The following is a 21,444-nucleotide window of genomic DNA, read 5'->3' on the forward strand; positions in this document are numbered from 1 at the left end:
GCCATTGGTTGCTGATGTCAGTGTTGGTTCCTGTTTTGGGTCATCGCCATCACTGCACAGAATAAGAGTTATATCTGGACGCATCGCCGCCTCTGCTTCTGTCAGTGCCTCAGAGGGACTCACGTGCCAGATGTTTGTCCCACAGTCCTGTGGAATCAGACATGCAGGGTGGAGGGAGCTCGTTGTGGGCAGGGAATGTGAGTGTTTATTGGTATAGTATACTCTCCCAAGCGCTTAGTACAGTGCTCTGCACACAGTAAGCACTCAATAAATATGATAGAATGAATGAATGGAAAGCCCAGATATCCAAGTTAGTTCCTGTACAGTGAGGCTTCTCTGGGGCTCTGGTCACAAGGGAGAGCCCTGGCTGGCCTGCTTTATGCCTCTTATTCTTGGCAGCATCAATCAATCAATCAGTGGTATTTATTGAGTAGTTTCTGTGTACAGAGTACACCGTACTGTGTACTCTGTATTTATTGAGCGCTTCATGTGTACAGAGCAGCATACTAAGTGCTTGAGAGAGAACGATCTAAGAAAGTTGGTAGACACGTTCCCTGCCTGCAACGAGCTAGAGGAGTCAGTCACAGCTGGCAGCTTTCCCAGGGAGCTGTAGCAGAGTGACAGCTTCAGTTCCCCGGAGCGAGAGTGACCCCCATCCTCCCCTTCCCCACCCAGAAGCCCCGGAGAGACGGGTGGCAGCTCCGTGGAGAGAAGGTTCCTCCAGCTAGCCTGCGTCTTGAGACTGGATCCAGATGCATTTACCAGTTATAATTAATGGTGATGTTTGATAGCTTCCCTCCCATGGTGACTTAGAAGCACACCTGTGAGGATTAACCAGAGCCTCCATTGTGCCCACCTGCAGGCCCATGGCTACCTGGGAAGGCTATTGTCCCGGCCACCACCATCTGTCAGGGCTTGGGATCTTGGGAGGGGGAGACAGAGGTTCATGGAAGGAGTTGGAGAAAGCAGGTTATAAGGAGGTCCAGGGAAGTTCCTTAGCCTATTTTTTTATGAGCTGTGAAGGTCGGGCCAGGACCAGTTGAACTGAGACCCTTCTGGAGTGTCTTCTGTCCTTGGCAGGCTCCCAGATTTTGGAGGGAGGTCAGTTCCACCTTTGCCAGGCTGGTGTTCCTGGTGCTGGTTTGGGGCTGCCCCTCTGTCGTGAGAACAAACAGGAAACGTCCTTCCTCACTGCCTCTGTATCTGGGCCGACAGGGCTATAGTTGAGTCCAGTGTATCAATCCACTGAGGGCAGAGCTGTGTACTAAGCGCTTGGGAGAGTACACCAGAGTTTCATTCATTCAATCGTATTTATTGAGCACTTACTATGTGCGGAGCACTGTACTAAGCACTTGGCATAGTTGACACGATCCCAAGGAGCCTCAGAGAGCTTAGGAAGTAACTTGGCCACCTACCCTCCTGTGGTAGGATCTGCTTTGATCTTTGTGAGAGGGCACCGTGGCAGCCTGGGTTCTGCTGAGGCCATGAAACATAAGAAGGTTTGAGGGAACTTAACAGGGGGCTAGGGGTGGGGCTGACCACTGGAGGAGCCCCCCTCAGACGAATCATGGACTTGAGGTGGTCACAGATAGAAAAAACATCAGATGCAAAGCACATATTCTAAAACCTTAGGGGAAGGGATGGTGGTCAGAACAGCACTCGCATTGCCAAAAACTTTTCTCAGCCAGTCTCTGAGGACTGACTTTGAAGATGTTTCTTCTGGATTCAGATCTCGTGGCATTTTTTTCTTGTCTGCAGCTCGCTGTTTCCTGGGACCTGTCAAATGCCGTTTCCTGTCTCTTGGGCTGGTGCTAATGCAGGGCACCTCCTGTCAACATAAAAGCTGTCCATAAGAACCTTCGCTGACCACTCCCCCTCCCTGCCACTCCCCGTTGTTTTCTTGAGTGTCCTCTCCCGATGGGGTTGGAATGGAGTCCAGGTGGGAGGAGCCCCAGGTGCTCACCAAGGACGGAGCCCCGAGAACTGGGGACTCTGTTCCTGGTAGAGCTAAGGAGCTTCGGGGACAAAGGAACAGAGCTAGCTACCTGTAGGCTGCCTTTCTGGCTGCCAGTCAAGACCAATGAAAGTGGGGAGTGGATATCAGAGTTGGTCTGCCTGAGAATCTTAGGGGATGGGTCAGTTCTGGAAAAGCAGCATAGCTCAGTGGAAAGAGCACGGGCTTGGGAGTCAGAGGTCATGGGTTCGAATCCCGGCTCTGCCACTTGGCAGCTGTGTGACTGTGGGCAAGTCACTTAACTTCTCTGTGCCTCAGTTACGTCATCTGTAAAATGGGGATTAAGACTGTGAGCCTCACATTCATTCATTCAATAGTATTTATTGAGCGCTTACTATGTGCAGAGCACTGTACTAAGTGCTTGGAATGTACAAATAGGTAACAGATACAGTCCCTGCCCTTTGACAGGCTTACAGTCTAATTGGGGGAGACGGACAGACAAGAACAATAGCAATAAATATTACCCTGTATCTACCCCAGTGCTTAGAAGAGTGCTCTGCACATTGTAAGTGCGTAACAAATACCAACATTATTATTATCTGGTGCATTCCACTTCCCAGTGGAAGCCTTGGGCAGAGACTGCACAGCCCTGGCTGAGATGGTCCCTGAGCACAGTCCTCCCGCCCCACCTCTGTTCTTTCCATTTAGAGCTCTTCCTCTCTCTTTCACACACACCCACACATGCACACACACATACACACCATAATCTCTAGTAGGAGGAGCAAGAGTCTCCATCTGCAACAAAACAGGGAGAACTACCCAGCTGAGTGGTCTCTATTACTTAACCAATGGGTTCGGAGAAATACAAACAGACAAGGAACACCCCCTCCTCCCCAGTTTCCAGGCAGTAAGATAACCACCATCCTTCTCTAGTCAGTAGTGTTGTTGCTAGTATATTCCCGATTGGGACCATCTCTTCACCATTTGTATTCCTAGAGATAGAGGGCTCTGCCACTCTCGGGTGTTTGGGGTAAAATTACCCCAAAGGAGACAACCCTGGCCATTGAAAACCTCTTGAGATCCAGTACTCTTAAAATCTGGAGCAAGAGTGACTCAAATGGGAGGGAAGATTGGGAAGGAGAGTGAGAATACAGAACAGAAGAAGAGGGAGGGCGAAGGAGGAGACCCAGAAAGGAGAAGAGGGAACAGATGGAAGTTCTTATTTCAGAACGTTAGAGGCCAGTCCTCAGTTGTATTCTCCCTCTGGGTGGCTGGGGGAGGAAGGTAGGTCCTGGAAACTGGAGGTGAAAGAACTGTCCTTCACTAGTAAAAGTGGCCCTCACCCCTTTCTCCTTCTGTACCAGCGAGGGGCTCAGGATGGATATGATCTACACTGGTTCACATATGCTTTTAGGTTCTGCCTCTGGAGATGTTTGAGAAGACAAGAAGACCCTAACTCCTGCTTTCTTTCTCTGCTCCACCTGGGGATCTGGGATCTGTCACATGTGTGCCGTGGCCCGGGGCATCATCGCTACCACTGACCTCAAAGCATTGGGTAAGCAACATTAGTAATTCTGCACTCTCTTCCTCTGCCTAACTCTGACCATTGCACCATAGAGTCATTTGATTTAGCACTACAGACCGAGCCATCCATTGGATATTCTTTTGCCTCCATCTATTCCAACTTTTCCCTTGATATTCTTCAAGGGACCCTTCCCTCTAGTAATTTAATTAAGGATCTTGTTATCCTTAAACTTGGGGTAGGGAGGTTGGTGATTTTGACTTAGTTGCAATCAAGCACAACTCCACAGATGGTAATTTCTCCCCATTAGTTCTTTAGACAAAGAACCACATCAAATGGTTGAATCTGTGGTTCTTCCTGTATCAAGCAGGATCACTATGAGAGCACTAACCTGTCTCCCGATGGTTCATTCATGCATTCAGTTGTATTTTTTTAAGCGCTTACTGTGTGCAGAGCACTGTAAACAAGCACTTGGGAAATCAAATACAGCTATGAAGAGTGACAGTCTCAGGGGTGGGGGGAGAGACAGACAGTACAAATAAACAGACAACAGTATAAATAAATAAAATGACAGATATATACATAAGTGCTATGGAGCAGGGAGGGGGGAAGAGCAAAGGGAGCAAGTCAGGGCGACGCAGAAGGGAGTGGGAGATGAGGAAACGTGGGGCTTAGTCTGGAAAGGCCTCTTGGAGGGATGGAAGAGTAAGGCTTTGAAAGGCAGGGAGAGTAATTGTCTAGTGGATTTGAGGAGGGAGGGTGTTCCAGGCCAGTTAACCCTAACTCACACCTACTGTAATTTAATACTTGATAAATTCTGCTTCATTTTGAGTGGTAGAACCATCATCAAAATGAATTGCTCTGACCCCTTGGCCACTACAAGCCAATATTCCTGGGCTCCATCTCTTCCCCCTCCAGATGTCACTTGCGCCACTTGCCACAACTTCTCTCACTGCCCCCCAACCCCCACTCATTTCAAAGTTCCTTTGCCTCTCCTGTTAGAGTGTAAGATCCCCATGGGCTGGCAATTTGTCACTTAATTATTTGGTACTTCCTAAGCGCTGAGTTTAGTGCCCTGCACCGAGTAGTACTCGATAAATGCTGCTTCTGCTACTCAGAGAACTCCTCCTCTTCACTTTTCCTCTTTTCCTCCCTTCATAATCCTCCAATTTAGCTCATGTGCTAGTCCATCAGAGTACAGCTAATTCCAATAATCTTCCGTAAAATTTTTCTCACAATCTGATTCCTTCTCAATTCAAACTCCCATTTTTTCTTTTTCTACCCCTCCTCATTTTCTCTGTGTTTTGCTCTTCCAAAGTGGTTCTGAACTTCCTGGTAACTCTACTTCCCCGTTTCTGACACTGAAACTCTGATTTTGTGGGGAGAAATGGAGAAGTGACTGGGAAGGACTAGGGTAGAAATCCCCTTCCTCCCCCTCTCTTTTTCTCTCTCTCTTTCTCACTTCCTCTCCCCCACCAGATGATCCATTAACGCTAGCCCTATGTTGTAATTTCCTATTCATTGAAATAAGCTGTTGGGAGTGTGGCAAAGGGAAATCTCAGGGCTCTATAACCCTTTCACTGATGGGAGCAAGAGAGGCGAAACCAGGACCAGCAAAAGGCCAGAGCAAACATGAGTAGAGCTGTGACATGCTGTGTGACTATCTAAAAGGGCTACAAGAGACTGGGAAGGCCAACATTTAGGGAAAAAACAAAGCTAAAAAAGATGAAAAACAGATACTCAGAATATCAGGTAGAGAGAGAATCACAATTTTAAAGTCCCCCACAAATTCTTTGCAGGTTTTAGCTAGTGCACCGATTGTAAGCACATCCTTTCAATTGTAAACTCCTTGAGGGCAGGGATTGTCTTTTACCTTTTCATTTTTAGATTGTGAGCTTAATTTCCCACCTGGGTATTTCCCAGAGTTTAGAACAGTGCTATGTCCACAGTGAGTACTTAATTCAATAATAATGATAATAATAATTATGGTACTTGTTAAGCATTTACTGTGTGTCAGGTACTGTTCTAAGTGCTGGGGTAGATACAAGGTAATCGGGTTGGATACAGTCTCTGACCCACAGAGGGCTCACAATCTCAATCCCCATTTTACAGAAGATGGAATGGAGGCACAGAGAAGTTAAGTGACTTGCCTAAGGTCACACAGCTGACACATGCTGGAGCCAGGATTAGAACCCATGACCTTCTGACTCCCAGGTCCATGCTTTATCCACTAGAGATCATGCTGCTTCACTGTCCCAGTCTCTCCTGGTGAGTTCTTCCTGCCATATCCTGTGTGACTCAGTTTCCCCAGCCAATCCAGGGCTGTGGATGGTCCCAACCATGTCCTCACCCTGACAAGGGACCTCCTCTTTGAAGGAGCTCCCTGGGTTGGGTTTGCATGGGGTGGTCAGCAACTTCTCTGCACACAGAGTCAAGGCAGGTGCGCCTCAGACCTGGGCACTGACCCTGGCTTGCTTGTCTCTGCTCCCCATCTTTCTCTTCCTCCCCCCAGTGCTCTGTGTGGCCTCCCTGTGAATTCAGTACAGACAAGAAAGAAACTTCTCACTTCCTCTCTTGCCTATTTGTCCCCAGTCAATCAGTTCTATACACAACTGAATTTTAAGTGTGTGCCTACGTGCCCTGAGTCAAAGGCGGTTAGGATCTATGGGAAAAAGAAAACATGCTACAATTCCTAAGGTAAGCTGGGAGAAGCTGAGCTGAAATCCCTGAATCCAGCGCACTCCCCTCCTCCCCCTTTGCCCCCCACACCACACAGAGCACAACTCTTCCCAAGGGTCAGCCAGAATTGGTAGCCACTAGGCCATAACCTAATAAAGTCAGAGAATCCCAGACTGAGCCCCCCCTTTCCCTCTGCTCCTCCTCCCCTTCCCCCCTCCCCCCCGCCCTCTGCTCTTCCCCCTTCCCCTCTCCTTAGCACTGTGCTTATTTGTATATATTATTTATTAACCTATTTATTTTGTTAATGAGGTGTATATCTCCATGATTCTATTTATCTTGATGATGTCGTCTTGGTTTTTTTTGTTCTGTTGCTTTCCTGTCTGTCTCCCGTGTTTAGACTGTGAGCCCATCATTGGTGCAGGGATTGTCTCTATCTGTTGCTGAATTGTCCATTCCAAGCGCATAGTACAGTGCTCTGCACACAGTAAAGCACTCAGTAAATACTATTGAATGAATAGAGAAGCAGTGTGGCTTAGTGGAAAGAGCCCGGGCTTGGGAGTCAGAGGTCATGGGTTTGAATCCCGGCTCTGCCACTTGTCAGCTTTGTGACTGTGGGCAAGTCACTTACCTTCTCTGTGCCTCAGTTACCTCATCTGTAAAATGGGGATTAAGACTGTGAGCCTCATGTGGGACAATCTGATTTCCCTGTATCTCCCCCAGCACTTAGAACAGTGCTCTGCACATAATAAGTGCTTAACAAATACCAACGTTACTATGAATGCATCTCCTCCATCTTGGCATGTTGGAGGCTTTGAAGACAGAGCAGGAAAAGTTGCAAAGCAGAAGTCACTGAACTTGTTAAGACACGATAAGTCATAATCAAGACCTAGAAGAGAAGGAAAATGTGCCAAAACAAAGTGGGTACCCAACCAGGATGTGTTCAGTGTTACAGTAGAACCATCTAGGAAAAAAACTAGAGTCAAGCATTCCCTTGTGACTTCTGTGGCTTTTGGACTGAACCACAAGGAGCCAGAGACCCTGACTGTATAGCTACCGTGACCTATTGCTCTTGTTGGACTTCTTGTACTCGTCTCTCTTATGTTGTTGTTTTTTTTGTTTTCATCTGGCCTTATATGTCTTTCGCTAACTTCCTTTCATGCCTTACTGTTAGACTGTGCATGGTCTGGTGGATTGAGATGGGTGTGGGAGTCAGAAGGACCTGGATTCAAAACCCAGCTCCATCACTTGTCTGCGGCTGGGTGGACTTGGGCAAATCACTTCACTTTTCTGGGCCTCAGTTACCTCATCTGTAAAATGGGGATTAAGACTGTGAACCCTGTGTGGGACAGAGACTCTGTCCACCTGATTAACTTGTATCTACCCCAGTGCTTAGTTACAGTGCCTGGCACATAGTAAGCACTTAAAAAATAACATTAAAAAAAGCCTTGTGAGCGCTCCCTGGGGGGCAGGGTCTCCATCTCATCTGGGGTTCTTTTCCTCATTCTTTGCACCAAGTAGACACCTCACATAACCATCATTTCAAGTTCACACTCCCTCTCCTCTTCCCTTCCCCTTCAACATGCTAATTTTAGGGATTCCGCTATGCCCTCCATAAACTTAACAAATAATATCCATGGGTATGAGTCCTTGAAGTGTAATAAATCCCCTTGTAATTAATGTAATTCATTGGTTGCTAGTTGTGCTTGCTCTCCCACTTGATCCTTCACTTCTGTAAAAGAATAAGAACTCAAACAGTTAAAGGGGCAGAGGGTGGAGAATATTGTTGTCATGGGATTAGCATCTGCTATGCTTCTCTCCTTCCCCTCCCTCACTTGTTGATCCTCTGCCCCGCCCCAAATTGTCTAGCTCTTCTGCGAAGTGCCAAGTTTCATTTCTTCTTCTCTACGGAAGCCAACAGTAGTGGTTTCTAAGAGTGGTGAGTTTCAGGGAGACTTTGTCGGGGCTGGGGGACTTCTGTTTAAAATGTATTTGAAAGATATTGAAATGGTATATGTAATATGCTTTCTTGCACTGTGGAAGGAAGAGTCAGGAATAGTATAGAGATTTTGACCTACGGTAACATAACTGCAAATCTGCATTTCTATTTTTGCATCTGGGAAGGGGGTTAATTAGAAGTTGTTTCTAGTCCTAAAGCCACTTATTTTCTTGTTTCATCTCTCTTTCCTGGAGCACCAAGAGTATGCACTGTGAGTGGGAAAGGGAGATTTGCTAGGAGTGTTAAGTTTCTTGAGGTCAGGGATAATAATAATAGTAATAATGATGGTATTTGTTAAGCGCTTACTATGTGCCAAGCGCTGCTCTAAGCACTGGGGTAGATTCAGGGTAATCAGGTTGTCCCACATGGGGCTCACACTTTTAATCCCCATTTTAGAGGTGATATAAGTGAGGCACAAAGAAGTTAAGTGACTTGCCCAAGGTAACACAGCAGGCAAGTGGCAGAGACGAGTTAGAACCCACATCCTCTGACTCACAAGCCTGTGCTTTTTCCACTAAGCCACGCTGCTTCTCTAATCATGTCTGCTAACTCTTTTGTATTCTCCCAGTGCTTAGTACAGGACACTGCACAGACACTTGATTGTCTTGGGTCTCGGGCTGATTAATGTATGGAGTTGGAGTCAAAATTATTTCCTCTTTTATATATTTTCTTTAAAGTCCATCCAAATAACTAGAAAGCTCGAGAGGGGTTATGCTACTCCAAGTTTACTTTAAAAATAATTTTTTTGTGATCCTATATCAGCTGATGGGGAAAAAACCCCAACGCGACCAAAATCTTCCACACCTAACATTGCCTCTGCCAAGGGTAGTTAGCACAGGGGTTTAGAGTAGGTTTAGAGGAGTCACGGCCTGGAGGGTAAGGTAATTTGTTAAAATCGCCCGCCCATATGGAGAGTAAGGAATAATAATAATAATAATGTTGGTATTTGTTAAGTGCTTACTATGTGCAGAGCACTGTTCTAAGCGCTGGGGTGGATACAGGGTAATCAGGTTGTCCCACATGAGGCTCACAGTTAATCCCCATTTTACAGATGAGGGAACTGAGGCACAGAGAAGTCAAGTGACTTTCCCACAGTCACACAGCTGCCAAGTGGCAGAGTTGGGATTTGAACCCATGAACTCTGACTCCTAAGCCCGGACTCCTTCCACTGAGCCACGCTGCTTCTCTGAGCCACGCTGCTTCAGAGGGTGGGAACTCTGAGCTACCCTTCCTCTCTCCGCAGCCAGCGGAAGCAGGTAATAGCCGAGAGACTGAGGTGAAACAAAAGTGGAACTAAGGGAATTGGGTGGTAGGGGGTGGGCAGGGCTTTCGCCAACAGCTTGGTCTTACCAGGAAATCAGTGAAGTGTAATGAAACTGTGCTTGAGCTGTGCCGCATCCTGAAGAGACCTAGAACTGGGGCGGTGGCACCCAGAGCCCTCTGAAACGTGATCCCCTGAGGAGAGGAACAAGAGAAAGGCACACAGTTTGTTGAAAGGTTGCCTTAGTGGTTCAGGCTTCTTTTCGACTGTAAGCAAAGGGGATGGGAAGTAGTATTCCTTGTTGTGATTCAGCACTGTTGACGCTGCTTCTGGAGTGGTCCCTCAAAGTGTAGCTGGGGCCCTGGGGTTGGTGCAGATCCTGACTTTGGCTTCCCTCCCTCAAGTGGAGCGGAGCCCTCTCCCTGCTACCTCCTTTGCATAAATGCACTGGTGCAGGGGTGGACCCCTCTGCTTGTGTTGGACCTTGAGGGCAGAAATGCTTTGCTTGAAACAAGGAGCACTCAAATACCACACTGACTGGTTGACTGATCCTCCAACACCAACTCACTGAGAGTTTGTGCTGGTGTGCTTTAGGATGTAGGTGTGGGGCCGCAGGTTCTCAGACAGCCAGCTAGGGAGCTTCTGGACATCCCTGCACCTCTGCGGCTAATGACCGTTGAAAATCACTGCGACTAGAATGACGGCCCGAGTCCTTTTAGGTGATTTGGTAGACATTTTATTAGAAGATTTGGTTATTAGAAGAAAATGGAAAACCTGTGGAGAAGGCCTTAGAGTGAATGAGACTCCCCGTATACTTTGGCAGATGGGACTGTAATGTGAGTGACCATGATGTGACTTGTCACTGATTGTCTGGGAAAACATTTCCAGAGAAAAGACCAGGCCTGACCTCCCCCAACCTCATGGAGGCGACTAATATCCATGATGAGAGAGATAGACACATAGTAACACCCCTTTTGGTAACCTGGGTTGAGAGAAATACGGAATCCTTTATCTATTCAGTTAAGAATTGGGCTTGGAACCTAAGAGGCCTAAAGAGTGGATTAGAAGAGAGTCTAAGGCAATGGGTATATTGTCTGTCCCCTCAGCATCTGCTGCTGCTTGTGTTTATGACTGTACTCACAACCCATAGGGCTCCCCCGCCCTCCTCATCGGCTGGCTCCCCCCACATCCCCTCCTCCACCAGCCCCTGACTCTCATCATACTCTAGATTATGTGTATTACTGACAGGGTCCCCACCCATGTTTTCTACATTTTTTCCACAGGAGAAAACCTCAGTTTCCAGCCATCTGCCTGCCTGTCTCTGTGTGGAGAATGGAGAGTAGCAGTTTGGCATCCCCAGGTGAGGTGACCAGTACCATTCCTGAGCGAGCGAGCAAGTTCCTGGTGGGACTGGCTGGCGAGCCGGAAGCCACCAAGCAGAGTCTTGGCCTTGAAAATCATTGAGAAAAGGTTTGGGCCTTACTGCTCTCGCCTTTAATAATAATAATAATAATGTTGGTATTTGTTAAGCGCTTACTATGTGCCGAGCACTGTTCTAAGCGCTGGGGTAGACATAGGGGAATCAGGTTGTCCCACGTGGGGCTCACAGTCTTAATCCCCATTTTACAGATGAGGGAACTGAGGCACAGAGAAGTTAAGTGATTTGCCCACAGTCACACAGCCGACAAGTGGCAGAGCTGGGATTTGAACTCATGAGCCCTGACTCCAAAGCCCGTGCTCTTTCCACTGAGCCACGCTGCTCCTAGCCTTTGACCTTAGTCTTTCAGTTAAATGGGTGCACCCCCCCCCCGCACTCAGCCGTCACACTCACTAGGGTTGTTACCCTCTTATTTTGCCTGGGTGTAGAGAATAACAGGGAACCATAACTCTGAAAGCAAGGTAACCACTGGATGAGCAAAATATTTAGTGTCCCAACATGCCTGTCCCCTGTAGGTCAACCATTCCTTCCAGCTCCGCACCCACGAAACAGGTCTCTTTCCTCCACCTGACCCATCTGCAACTTTGCTGTCAATGCCTCCCCTTGGCGAGGCCCGATAAGGCTTTTGTGTTGGGGGAAGTATTGGGGGTGATGATTCAGTGGGTGGGCTGAGGGTGCAGGGTTGCCATTATGGATGTTCCATACAGTACATAATAATGTTGGTATTTAAGTGCTTACTATGTCCAGAGCACTGTTCTAAGCGCTGGGGTATACAGGGTATACAGGGTAATCAGGTTGTCCCACATAAGGCTCACAGTCTTAATCCCCATTTTACAGATGAGGTAACTGAGGCACAGAGAAGTGAAGTGAAGTGACTTGCCCACAGTCACACAGCTGCCAAATGGCAGAACAGGATTCGAACCCATGACCTCTGACTCCCAAGCCCGTGCTCTTTCCATGGAGCTACGCTGCTTCTCAGTGCCGGTCCTGTGTCCCTATGGAGGAGCTTTGCCAGGAGAAGGTCACGCAAGCGGTCGCCTTATCCGACCTGCCCATCCTATTGTCTCCTCAGGGGGAAGTGGTACTGATGGGGGGCTGAGGTGGAGCTGGGCCGGAAGGGGGCAAGGTCAGGGAGCTCTCTCCTGACAGGCTATGGAAAGGCCCCAGCCCTTACTTTCCCTGAGCATCCCGACTTGGACAACAACAGCGCTGCTGATGCTTTCATTCGTTTGACTGACCTGGCACCGGTCACCTGAACCGGGCACTCACCCACCTCACGGGAGAGGCAGAGACGAGGCAGGGCTCCAGCTGCCGACACCTCCTTGCTGACCAGTGCAGCCCAGACAGGTGGTGACTAGTCCTCGTTTGGCTACACCCAACCAGACACCTGCACAGCACAGCCCCCTCACCGCACAATCCTGCAACTTGACCTAGCTAGCAAGCTATAGGAGGCTTATCTGCTGCCATACTCCTTTGGTCCTATGACCGAGGTTTGTGCAGCTCTCCTCACCCACAACTCCCTGCTCACCCCGATGGGCTCCTACCAAGCTCACTATCTTAGTAGTACCCCACTCTAAGATCCCCCACCAATTCCTTCCTCACCAGTTCCCTTGGCCTGGAATCTCTTTCTCCCACAAATCTGCCAGAGCACAGCCCTCCCTGTCTTCAAAACCCTCCAGAAAGTCTAGTTTCTCCACGAAGACTTCCCCCATTTAAGTTCCCACCCCCCAAGTCACATCACCCCAACCACCGCCCCATAGCACTTAGGTCTTTATACCCACCCTTCAGCACTTCTGGGATTTTTATACATTCAGTTATTTATTCTGTTATCTCACCCTACCTTATGATACCACTTTCTATTTTATCTTTGTTCTTCTGCTCCCACTATTGGTAAATTTTTGTCTGTCTCCCCCATTAGGTTGTCAGCTTCTTGAGGTCAGGGAACAAGTTTTCTTTCCATTGTACTTCTCAAAGGGCTTAGTTCCAGTGCTTTATACTCAGGTGGACAGTAATTCCCCTTGATTATTTGACCGGTGGGGGTCATAGGGGCTACCACAACTGTGTCAAAGCAGGGAAGGGGGTGGGGAGAGTGAAGTGAGAGGAGGAGAAGGAGGAGGGAGTATTATAATAATAGTATTTGTTAAGCATTTACTATGTGTCAAGCACTGTTCTAAGCACTGGGGTAGATACCAGGCCCCACGTGGAGCTCACAGTCTTAGTCCCCATTTTACAGATGAGGTAATGGAGGCCCAGGGAAGTGACTTGCCCAGTCACACAGCTGACAAGTGGCGGAGCTGGGATTCGAACCCATGATCTCTGACTCCCAAGGAGCATGAAGAAGAGGGAAAGATTGGGTGAGAGAGCAGGGACATGGAAGAAAAGGAGCAACAGGAAGAAGCGTGGCTCAGTGGACAAAGCATGGGCTTGGGAGTCAGAGGTCATGAGTTCGAATCCTGGCTCTGCCACTTGGCAGCTGTTTGACTATGGGCAAGTCACTTAACGTCTCTGTGCCTCAGTTCCCTCATCTGGAAAATGGGGATTAAGACTGTGAGCCTCACGTGGGGCAACCTGATTACCTTGTATCTACCCCAGCTCTTAGAACAGTGCTCCGTACATAGTAAGCGCTTAAGAAACACCAACATTATTATTTATTATTAAATCCAGCGCGGATGCATTTTATTCATTCTGCGCGAGTCTGCCCTAGAGTCTGGAGCTGTGGATCGCGGTCCGGCTCTCCGCTTTGCAGGGGACAGGCCAGCCCTCCCTGCCAGCCGAGGCTGGGGAAGGGAAAACTTTAAGGAGAGATGGAGGAGGACGGCCCCGGTCCCTGGGATTCCAAGAGCACGAGGCGTTGGGAGAGGCCGCCCCGCCCCGGGACTCCAGGAGCACGGGGGATTGGGAGCTCTCAATCACTCTCTGATTGTGTGTCGGAGTCATTGGAATTCTCTTTGCATTTGAAAGGGGCCGAGGGGGACGACAGCCCGATGGAAGGATCTTCCAAGAGGAGGAGAAGGATGAAGGACTTGGCTTTTTCATCTGACGAGAAAGAAGTTCTCAAGCTATGTGAGTATGAGCTGGTTCCAGCCTGGAGCCCGAGGGTAAAGCCCCGCAAGGACCTGCTCCTCCATCTCCCCCGCCAGACCTTTTAGGTAAAAAGGCCCGGAGCGAATTAGGTAAATAAGTTTCTGCCTGGTCCTGCGACTCCCAGGCCCGGCCTGTGGCCATTCATTCAATAGTATTTATTGAGCGCTTGCTATAATAATAATAAGCACTGTACTAAGCGCTTGGAATGGAGAATTGAGTAACAGATGGAGACCATCCCTGCCCAGTGACGGGCTCACAGTCTAATTAGGGGAGGCAGATGGACAAAAACAGGACAATATAATCACGATAAATAGAATCAAGGGGTTGTATACCTCATTAACAAAATAAATAGGGTAATAATAAATATATACAAATGAGCACAGTGCTGAGGGGGAGAGGGAGGAGCAGAGGGAAAGGGGGCTCAGCTGAGGGAAGGGGGAGGAGCAGAGGGAAAAGGGGGGGACCTCAGTCTGGGAAGGCCTCTTGGAAAAGGTGAGCTCTCAGAGCTGCAGTCTGGAGGGGCGATTCCTGTCCAGCTAGCCCAAAGGTGGACCAGTTCAGCCTGAGTAGCCATCCTGTGTGCCCATCCTAAAGGCAAAAGTGCCAGTTGTTGTGACCAAACTGGCCCAATCTAGGCTGTACCACCAAAACTCTTTATTCACCATCCCCCAGGCCCGCAGCACTTATGTAAATATCGTATTTACTGTCTGTCACCCCTTCCGAGACTCGAGACTCGTTGTTAGCAGGGAATGTGTATGTTATATTAGCGTGTGGTAGTCTCCCAAGTGCATGGAGTGAGTGCTCAATAAATAGCATTGATGGCTTTCACTTGGGTGAGGATGGCTGCAAGAGGGAAAGGTGCCCACAGTTTCTCCTCTCTCTTTCTTCTGTCATTCCCCTCGTCCCGTCCCCCTGCCCAACCTTGTCAGCTGTGTGACCTTGGGCAAGTCACTTAAATTCTCTGGGCCTGTTACCTCATCTGTAAAAGGGGGCCTATGAGCCCCATGTGAGACAGTCTTATTACCTTGTCTCTTCCCTGGGGCTTAGAATAGTGCTTGGCACATAGTAAGCGCTTAACAAACACCAATGTTATTATTATTATTGTCTCTGCCCCCAACCTCATAAGCAACACTTCCAATTCAGGGTGGGTTTCTTTTGGTTCAGTGCCATCCTGCCCTTTTGCAGAGGCCAGTGAGGAGCCATCGCCTGGATTTCCCATCTCGGCAAGGCTTTCCAAGGGCAAACCTGAAACAGGGTACCTCCTCCCCTCCTCCCTTCCTTCACTCCTTCCTTCCTTCACCCCTCCCTTCTTCCCCCACCCTCCATCAACATCTGTATGGGAGTGGGTGGCAGGGGAGGGAACTCTGAAATACGCAGATAAAACATCTAGCAAGTTGTGGAAGGTAGAATGGTCACAAATTTGATGGCTGCATCCTGCTGCCCCCAAATCCTGATCCTGGGAACTGATCTGAGCTCCTCAGATCCCTCTAGACTGTAAGCTCGTTGAGGGCAGGGAATGTGTTGGTTATATTGTTGTGTGGTACTCTCCCAAGCACTTAGTACAGTGCTCTAAGTACAGTAAGCACTCAAGTATGATTGATTGATTGATTGATTCACTTATAGCTCACTCTCCAGGCTGCCTGCTTGTTAGGCTTCCAGCTTCCTTCAGCTGATTGCCCAGAGGGATGACATGGAAGTGACATTGGCCAGGGCCAGCATGAAACAATTTTGCTTATCAGAATGGCTTTGGCTCCTGAGCCTGCCCTTGGGAGGACCCTTGACTCTCTCCCTTTCTTCTCCATCAATTCCCTGTCCCTTCCTGGACCTCCCAGTCACCCAACACTTTAAATAATAATAATCATTGTGGTATTTAAGTGCTTATTATTTGCCAAGCACTGTCATAAGCCGTGGTGTAGATACAGGGTAATCAGGTTGGACACAGTCCCTGTCCCACATGGGACTTATAGTCTTAATCTCTTTTACAGATAAGGTGATGGAGAGGTACAGAGAAGTAAAGTGATTTGCCCAAGGTCCCACAGCATGCACGTGGCAGAACCTAGATTAGTACTCACATCCTCTGATTCCCAGTAATGCTGCTTCTCATTTTGCGGCCACCTGCCCTGACCTCCGGGGTGCCCAATTCACGGAATTTTCTGGCACTCTTGTCGCCACCCATGTTTGGTTCTTCAAAAAGAGAAAATGCAGGATGTGAGATACTTGTTTTATGTAGGGAAAAGATATATTCTAAGGGTCCTGTGAGTCGGTTTTGTAAAAATTAAAAAAAAATCCAATTTGGGGTTACATTTTAGGAATTAAGTATATCCTTTCTTCTTTTATTTTTCAGATGAAATGTTGGAATCAAACACAAGAAAAACTCTGACAGACATTTACCAAAAACTTAAACAAACTCCAAACAACTCAAGTGGAATTTCATATCTCAGGTATTTGTGACTCACCTTAGCATGTTTCTTTGATATGTTTGTACCTTGTTAAGCTGCTAACCCCTTCAGTGCCCCCTCCACCCGAGGTGCAGGCCACTGGAACCCAGTGTCACTTAGACATATTCCCCACAGCAAACTGCCCCTGAGAAAGCTAATAGTTCCTTCATCTCTCCCCCATCCCAAATCTCTTGGTGACCTGCATCGCCATGGTCCTGTTTAACCGTCTACAAGGTTGAGACACTTGATTCCAACATGAATGCCGCATCCGATTCCTTGAGCAGTTCTGTCATCGTCATCGTCATCAACACTTTCATTCTTTCATTCGTATTTATTGAGCACTTACTGTGTGCAGAGCACTGTACTAAGCGCTTGGAAAGTACAGTTCAGCGATAGAGACAATCCCTGCCCATAACGGGTTTACAATCTAGAAGAGGGGAGACAGACATCAAAACAAGTAAACAGGCATCAATAGCATCAATATAAATAAATAGAATTATAAGTCTATACATATATTAAAGTGCTGTGGGGTGGGGGTGTAGAGCAAAAGGAGCGAGTCAGGGTGATGGGGTGGGAGCTGAGGAAAAGGGGGCCTGAGTCTGGGAAGGCCTCTTGAAGGAGGTGAGCCTTCAGTAGGGCTTTGAAGGGGGGAAGTGTGATTGGCAGAAGTATGATTGTTTGTTTACACATATGACATGGTCAACATCAAACAATAATAATAATAATTGTGGTATTTAAGGCCTTACTATGTGCCAGGCCTTGTTCTAAATGCTAGGGTAGATACAAGCCAATTAGGTCAGACATAGTCCCTGTCCCACACAGGGCACACAGTCTTAATACCCATTTTAAAGATGAGGGAACTGTGGCACAGAGAAGTGAAGGGAGTGTTCAAATATGCATTGCACAGGCACCAACAGTTAAAGGGGGAAAAGTGTGTTGTACCAGGAGCGGGACATGCGGTTGTACTGTTTGTTTGCAATATTGATGATGGTTTTTACAGGACCACTCGCATTCCCTTGCCCACCAGCAAACACTGTGAGATGGCTGTGAGGGAGAACAGGTGCAGTTGGGGGTTCACAGAACAGAGTATCCCTGGCACCTTAACAGCACTGTACCCTCACTCATATGAAGGGTCCTTATTGAATATGATAGAGTGGCTTAGTAAAGGCAGGGAAGTGCTTATGTGTGTTAGGGTTGGGGAGGGGAGGAGACTGAGACCTTTCCTCCTCTTTATAAAAAAGAAGCAAAATCCAAACCCAGAACAGCAGCACGGAAACTCTACAGACCATAGCTGGCAAACAACAGGAGAATCAAGAGTCAAGGAGGACAGGTGAGGCATGCTTTTAAGAGCCACCCAGCACCACCGCACTTCTGCTGACTCTGGGCTGATAATTGGGTTGTCTAACTGCCCTAAAGCCAGGTGCATCTAGATCCCATTCCCACTGGCCATCATTCTCCAGGCCGTGCCCTCTCATCCAGCACTATGAGGTCCTCTCCACATCCAGCCGGTCCATGGGCTACAAGTGGCCCGGCTGAATGATAATTCCTCCTTGTCCCATGATACCCCAGTCAGAAGAGATGGAACCTGGAAGTGACGCTTAATAATGAGTTAATCTCCAATCAGTGTTATTTCAGTGGTTACTGTGTGCAGAATACTGCACTAAGCACTTGTAATAAAACCTTGGTCTCTGTGAAGCACTTTTACTCCCAAAGTACTCCCACATCACTTTAACTCATTTTTGCCCCAACCCCTAATCCTGTGAGGTAGGAAGAAAGGCAGGTGGTGTTATCCCCATTTTGCAGATGAAGGAAGTGAGGTACAGAGAGATTAGGTGACTTATCCATGGTCACACAGCAGGCTGAAGGGGGTGCTCAGTCTCAAACCCAGGTGATCTGCCTTCCAGATCCACGCTCTGCCACTTGACCACATGCCCCTTTTCTAGGTCAGGTCATTGGAGAGATGTGTATGAAAGAGAGAGCAATGGCTTGCCCTTGCTGACCGCCGTCCTGTTTTCAAAGTCCAGTTTGTACACTGTTGTTGAGTGATACTCTCACTTCCAGTGTACCAATTTCTCACAGTCAGAAGGGATTTGGTGCTGTCGGTGAAAGAGTGAGAAAGTGAAAATGAATTTGACATGTGGAACCTCACATTCTACTTCACACTGGCCAGGAGGCATGGGGCAAAGGAACCCCCACTTCCCCAGGAGCACTGCCCTCCTTTCCTAGGGTCAAGAATGTGAAAGGCAGAAGAAAATAAATCAATTGTAGTTATTGACCGCTTACTGTGTGCAGAGCACTATGCTAAGTGCTTGGGAGAGTACAGTATAATATGGTAGCCATGTCCCCTGCCTATAGTGAGCTTAGAGTCTAGCCTAGAAGAGAAATAAACAGAAAGGGAGAAGGGTGCACGCTGCCCCCTTTCCCCCCTCCCCCTCCCCTAATCTGGGGTCTCACTGGGATGATCTTCAGGAACAAATGTGCCCTCTAATGAAAGGGATTGCTTTTTGTCCAAGATCTGGTTCTAGGCTTTAGTTTTTCATTCTGAGCTATCAGGTACCTCTCCCTGCCTCCGTGTTTTCCTAAACCCAAACACTTCTCCTTTTTCTCGGCTGGTGTGGAAAGTCAGGCCCCACAGAAGTGGAACTCTCAAGAAGTTGAAATGCATTTTACCCGATGTCCTCTTTGGACCTATAACATGTAGCTTCATATCCTTCCAGATCCCGGCTTTCTGACCTGACAGAAAAGCCATCTCTGGAGCCGGTCTACATAGGGCTCTTTGGAAGCACGGGGTCTGGGAAGAGCTCCCTGCTCAATGCCATCATCGATAAGGAAATGTTTCTGCCGGTGTCGGGTGAGAGCACCTGTACCTCATGCCTGGTGCAAGTGAGTTCTGGTGTCAGCGACAAGTATGAGGCCAAAATCCATCTCCTCTCTGAACAGGCAAGTGCTCCTCTCTCTCTCCTTGGATTGGTTCACGTTCTTTTGGAGTCTTCGTAAAAATAATGCCTTATAAATTCAGCATCTCCCCTGCTTCAAGCTTCCCAAAAGGCCGAAAAACTATGTTGAAAAAATGGCATTGGCTAATTCAACAACTTAGAGGCCACCTGGGTGAAGAGTGGACTCCTTCCCACCCTAAAGCAGTCCCCGAGGGATAGGGAGAGGGATTAGCCATGCATCTTATTCCTCAAGGATGGATGCTTGAGGAGATGGAGGAAAGAGGCAGAGAAGCAGAATAGAAGCCACAGAGAATCACTAGAAACTAACTGACCATAGTAAACTGAGAAAGGGGGATTCTTCCGTAGAACCATTCCCCCTTGGTTCTAATTCAGAGGCATTAATGCTGAGACGTCAGACTAGACTGTAAGCCCATCAGGGCAGGGATGGTCTCTATATGCCAAATTGTACATTCCAAGCGCTTAGTACAGTGCTCTGCACATAGTAAGCACTCAATAAGTACTATTGAATGAATGAATGAATGAAAGACTTGACTAATGTTGTTTCTGTCATAAAGGATCTCTGAGTAAACAGGTGAATGATTTTGGCAGAGTAACATTTGTGAGGGGGAATGACCAGGTGACCTCACTAGGTTCTTTCTAGCCCTATAAAAGCTACAAGGGCAGAGGGGGCAATCAAGTACAAGTGCAGTCTCTTGTACCTAGTGACCTGATTCTCCACTCTGCCCTGAGGAAGGGCTAATCAATACATGCCTCTACCTTACTAATCTCAAGTCCAACTGATGAAAGAAAGGGGCAGAGGGGGTTGGAGTAGCAGGTTGGTCCCAGAACCCTTTGCCCTCCGCCATTCTCTGGGACCAACTGGGAGGGAATGAGGGGAGGAGTTCTATCTTCTCTCTGTGGACAATCCTACACTGGCCAGGTCCATGCCAGTTTATTTGAGCCCTGTCCCAAGTGATAAAGAGTAAATCTTTCAATTTTCTGCAGGAATGGGAAGAAGAACTGAGAAACTTGAAGGAACTCATAGTTAGGAATGAAACCAGGTCTGGGGAAGAAGAGGTCGACGAGTGTGGAATCGTACAGGAGGCTATACTGAAGCTCAATGCTCTCTATGGTCTCGAAGCTGAAAACAAAAGTGTTGATGAGCTTTTGAGGATCCGGATTTTTAATGCCCACAATATTGTTTTAAAAGAAAGTTGTGTAAGTACTTTCTATTACTCTACTTTGATCTCTGCTGTCCAGGTGGATGGAGGAGTCAATCAATCAATATTACTTATCGTGTGCTTACTGTGTGCAGAGCACTGAACTAAGTGCTTGGGAGAATATAATATAACAGAGTTGTACGAAGGGTACAGATCCAAGGGCACAGGGGACAGAAGGGAGAGGGAATAGTGGAAATGAAGGCTTAGTTGGGTAGGTCTCTTGAAGGGGATATGATTTCATTAAGGTTTCAGTGGGGAGAGTGGTGGTTTCTCACATGAAGAGGGAGGAGAGTTCCAGGCCAGAGGGAAGATGTGGGCAAAGGGTCAGCGATGAGATAGATACAATCGAGGTACACCGAGTAGGTTGACATTGGTGGAATGAAACATATGGGCTGGGTTATAGTAGGAAATAAGCAAGGTAAAATAGGAGGGGGTGAAGTGAGCTGATTGAGTGCTTTAAAGCTAATGGTAATACATTTCTCTTTGATTCAGAGGTGGATGTGCAACCACTGGAGGTTTCAGGGGAGTTAGGGAGATAAGAACTGAACATTTTTTAGAAAAATCATCCAGGCAGCAGAATGAAGTAAGAACTGGAATGGGAAGAGACAGGAGGCTAGACTGAAGTCTGTAGGACTCTAGACTGTGAGATCCTGGCGGACAGGGAACATGTCTACCTACTCTATGTGTACTCTCCCAAGCACTTAGTACAGTTCTCAGCACACAGTAAGCACTCAATAAATACCACTGATTGAGGCAGAGCCGTCAGTGAGGAGGCTGATGCTGTAGTGAAAGAGGGATGCGATAAATTAGAGAAGCAGCGTGGCTCAGTGGAAAGAGCACAGGCTTAGGAGTCAGGGGTCATGGGTTCTAATCCTGGCTCTGTCAGCTGTGTGACTTTGGGCAAGTCACTTAACTT

General features: G+C 47.8%; 1 protein-coding gene across 3 annotated transcripts in view; it reads left to right on the forward strand.

Annotated features, from left to right (window-relative positions):
- Nucleotides 1-3,366: 3,366 nt before the first annotated feature.
- The window catches only part of LOC100682014 (nuclear GTPase SLIP-GC-like), a 41,142-nt gene continuing 23,064 nt past the window's right edge, over nt 3,367-21,444 (forward strand). Inside the window, exons 1-6 of one of the 3 annotated variants that reach the window (XM_029072076.2) lie at nt 3,367-3,509; nt 10,696-10,772; nt 13,812-13,913; nt 16,279-16,375; nt 19,090-19,312; nt 20,314-20,526. In XM_029072076.2, the coding sequence (XP_028927909.1) occupies nt 10,745-10,772; nt 13,812-13,913; nt 16,279-16,375; nt 19,090-19,312; nt 20,314-20,526 (663 nt within the window). In that variant the 5' untranslated portion in view covers nt 3,367-3,509; nt 10,696-10,744. Of the gene's footprint in view, nt 3,510-8,030; nt 8,092-9,338; nt 9,408-10,695; nt 10,773-13,811; nt 13,914-16,278; nt 16,376-19,089; nt 19,313-20,313; nt 20,527-21,444 lie in introns of those variants that run through there. The other 2 variants (XM_029072075.2, XM_029072077.2) reach the window with 2 other exon arrangements.

The sequence above is a fragment of the Ornithorhynchus anatinus genome, chromosome 9 (genome assembly GCF_004115215.2).
Source record: "Ornithorhynchus anatinus isolate Pmale09 chromosome 9, mOrnAna1.pri.v4, whole genome shotgun sequence".
In the NCBI taxonomy this organism is placed as follows: Eukaryota; Metazoa; Chordata; class Mammalia; order Monotremata; family Ornithorhynchidae; genus Ornithorhynchus; species Ornithorhynchus anatinus.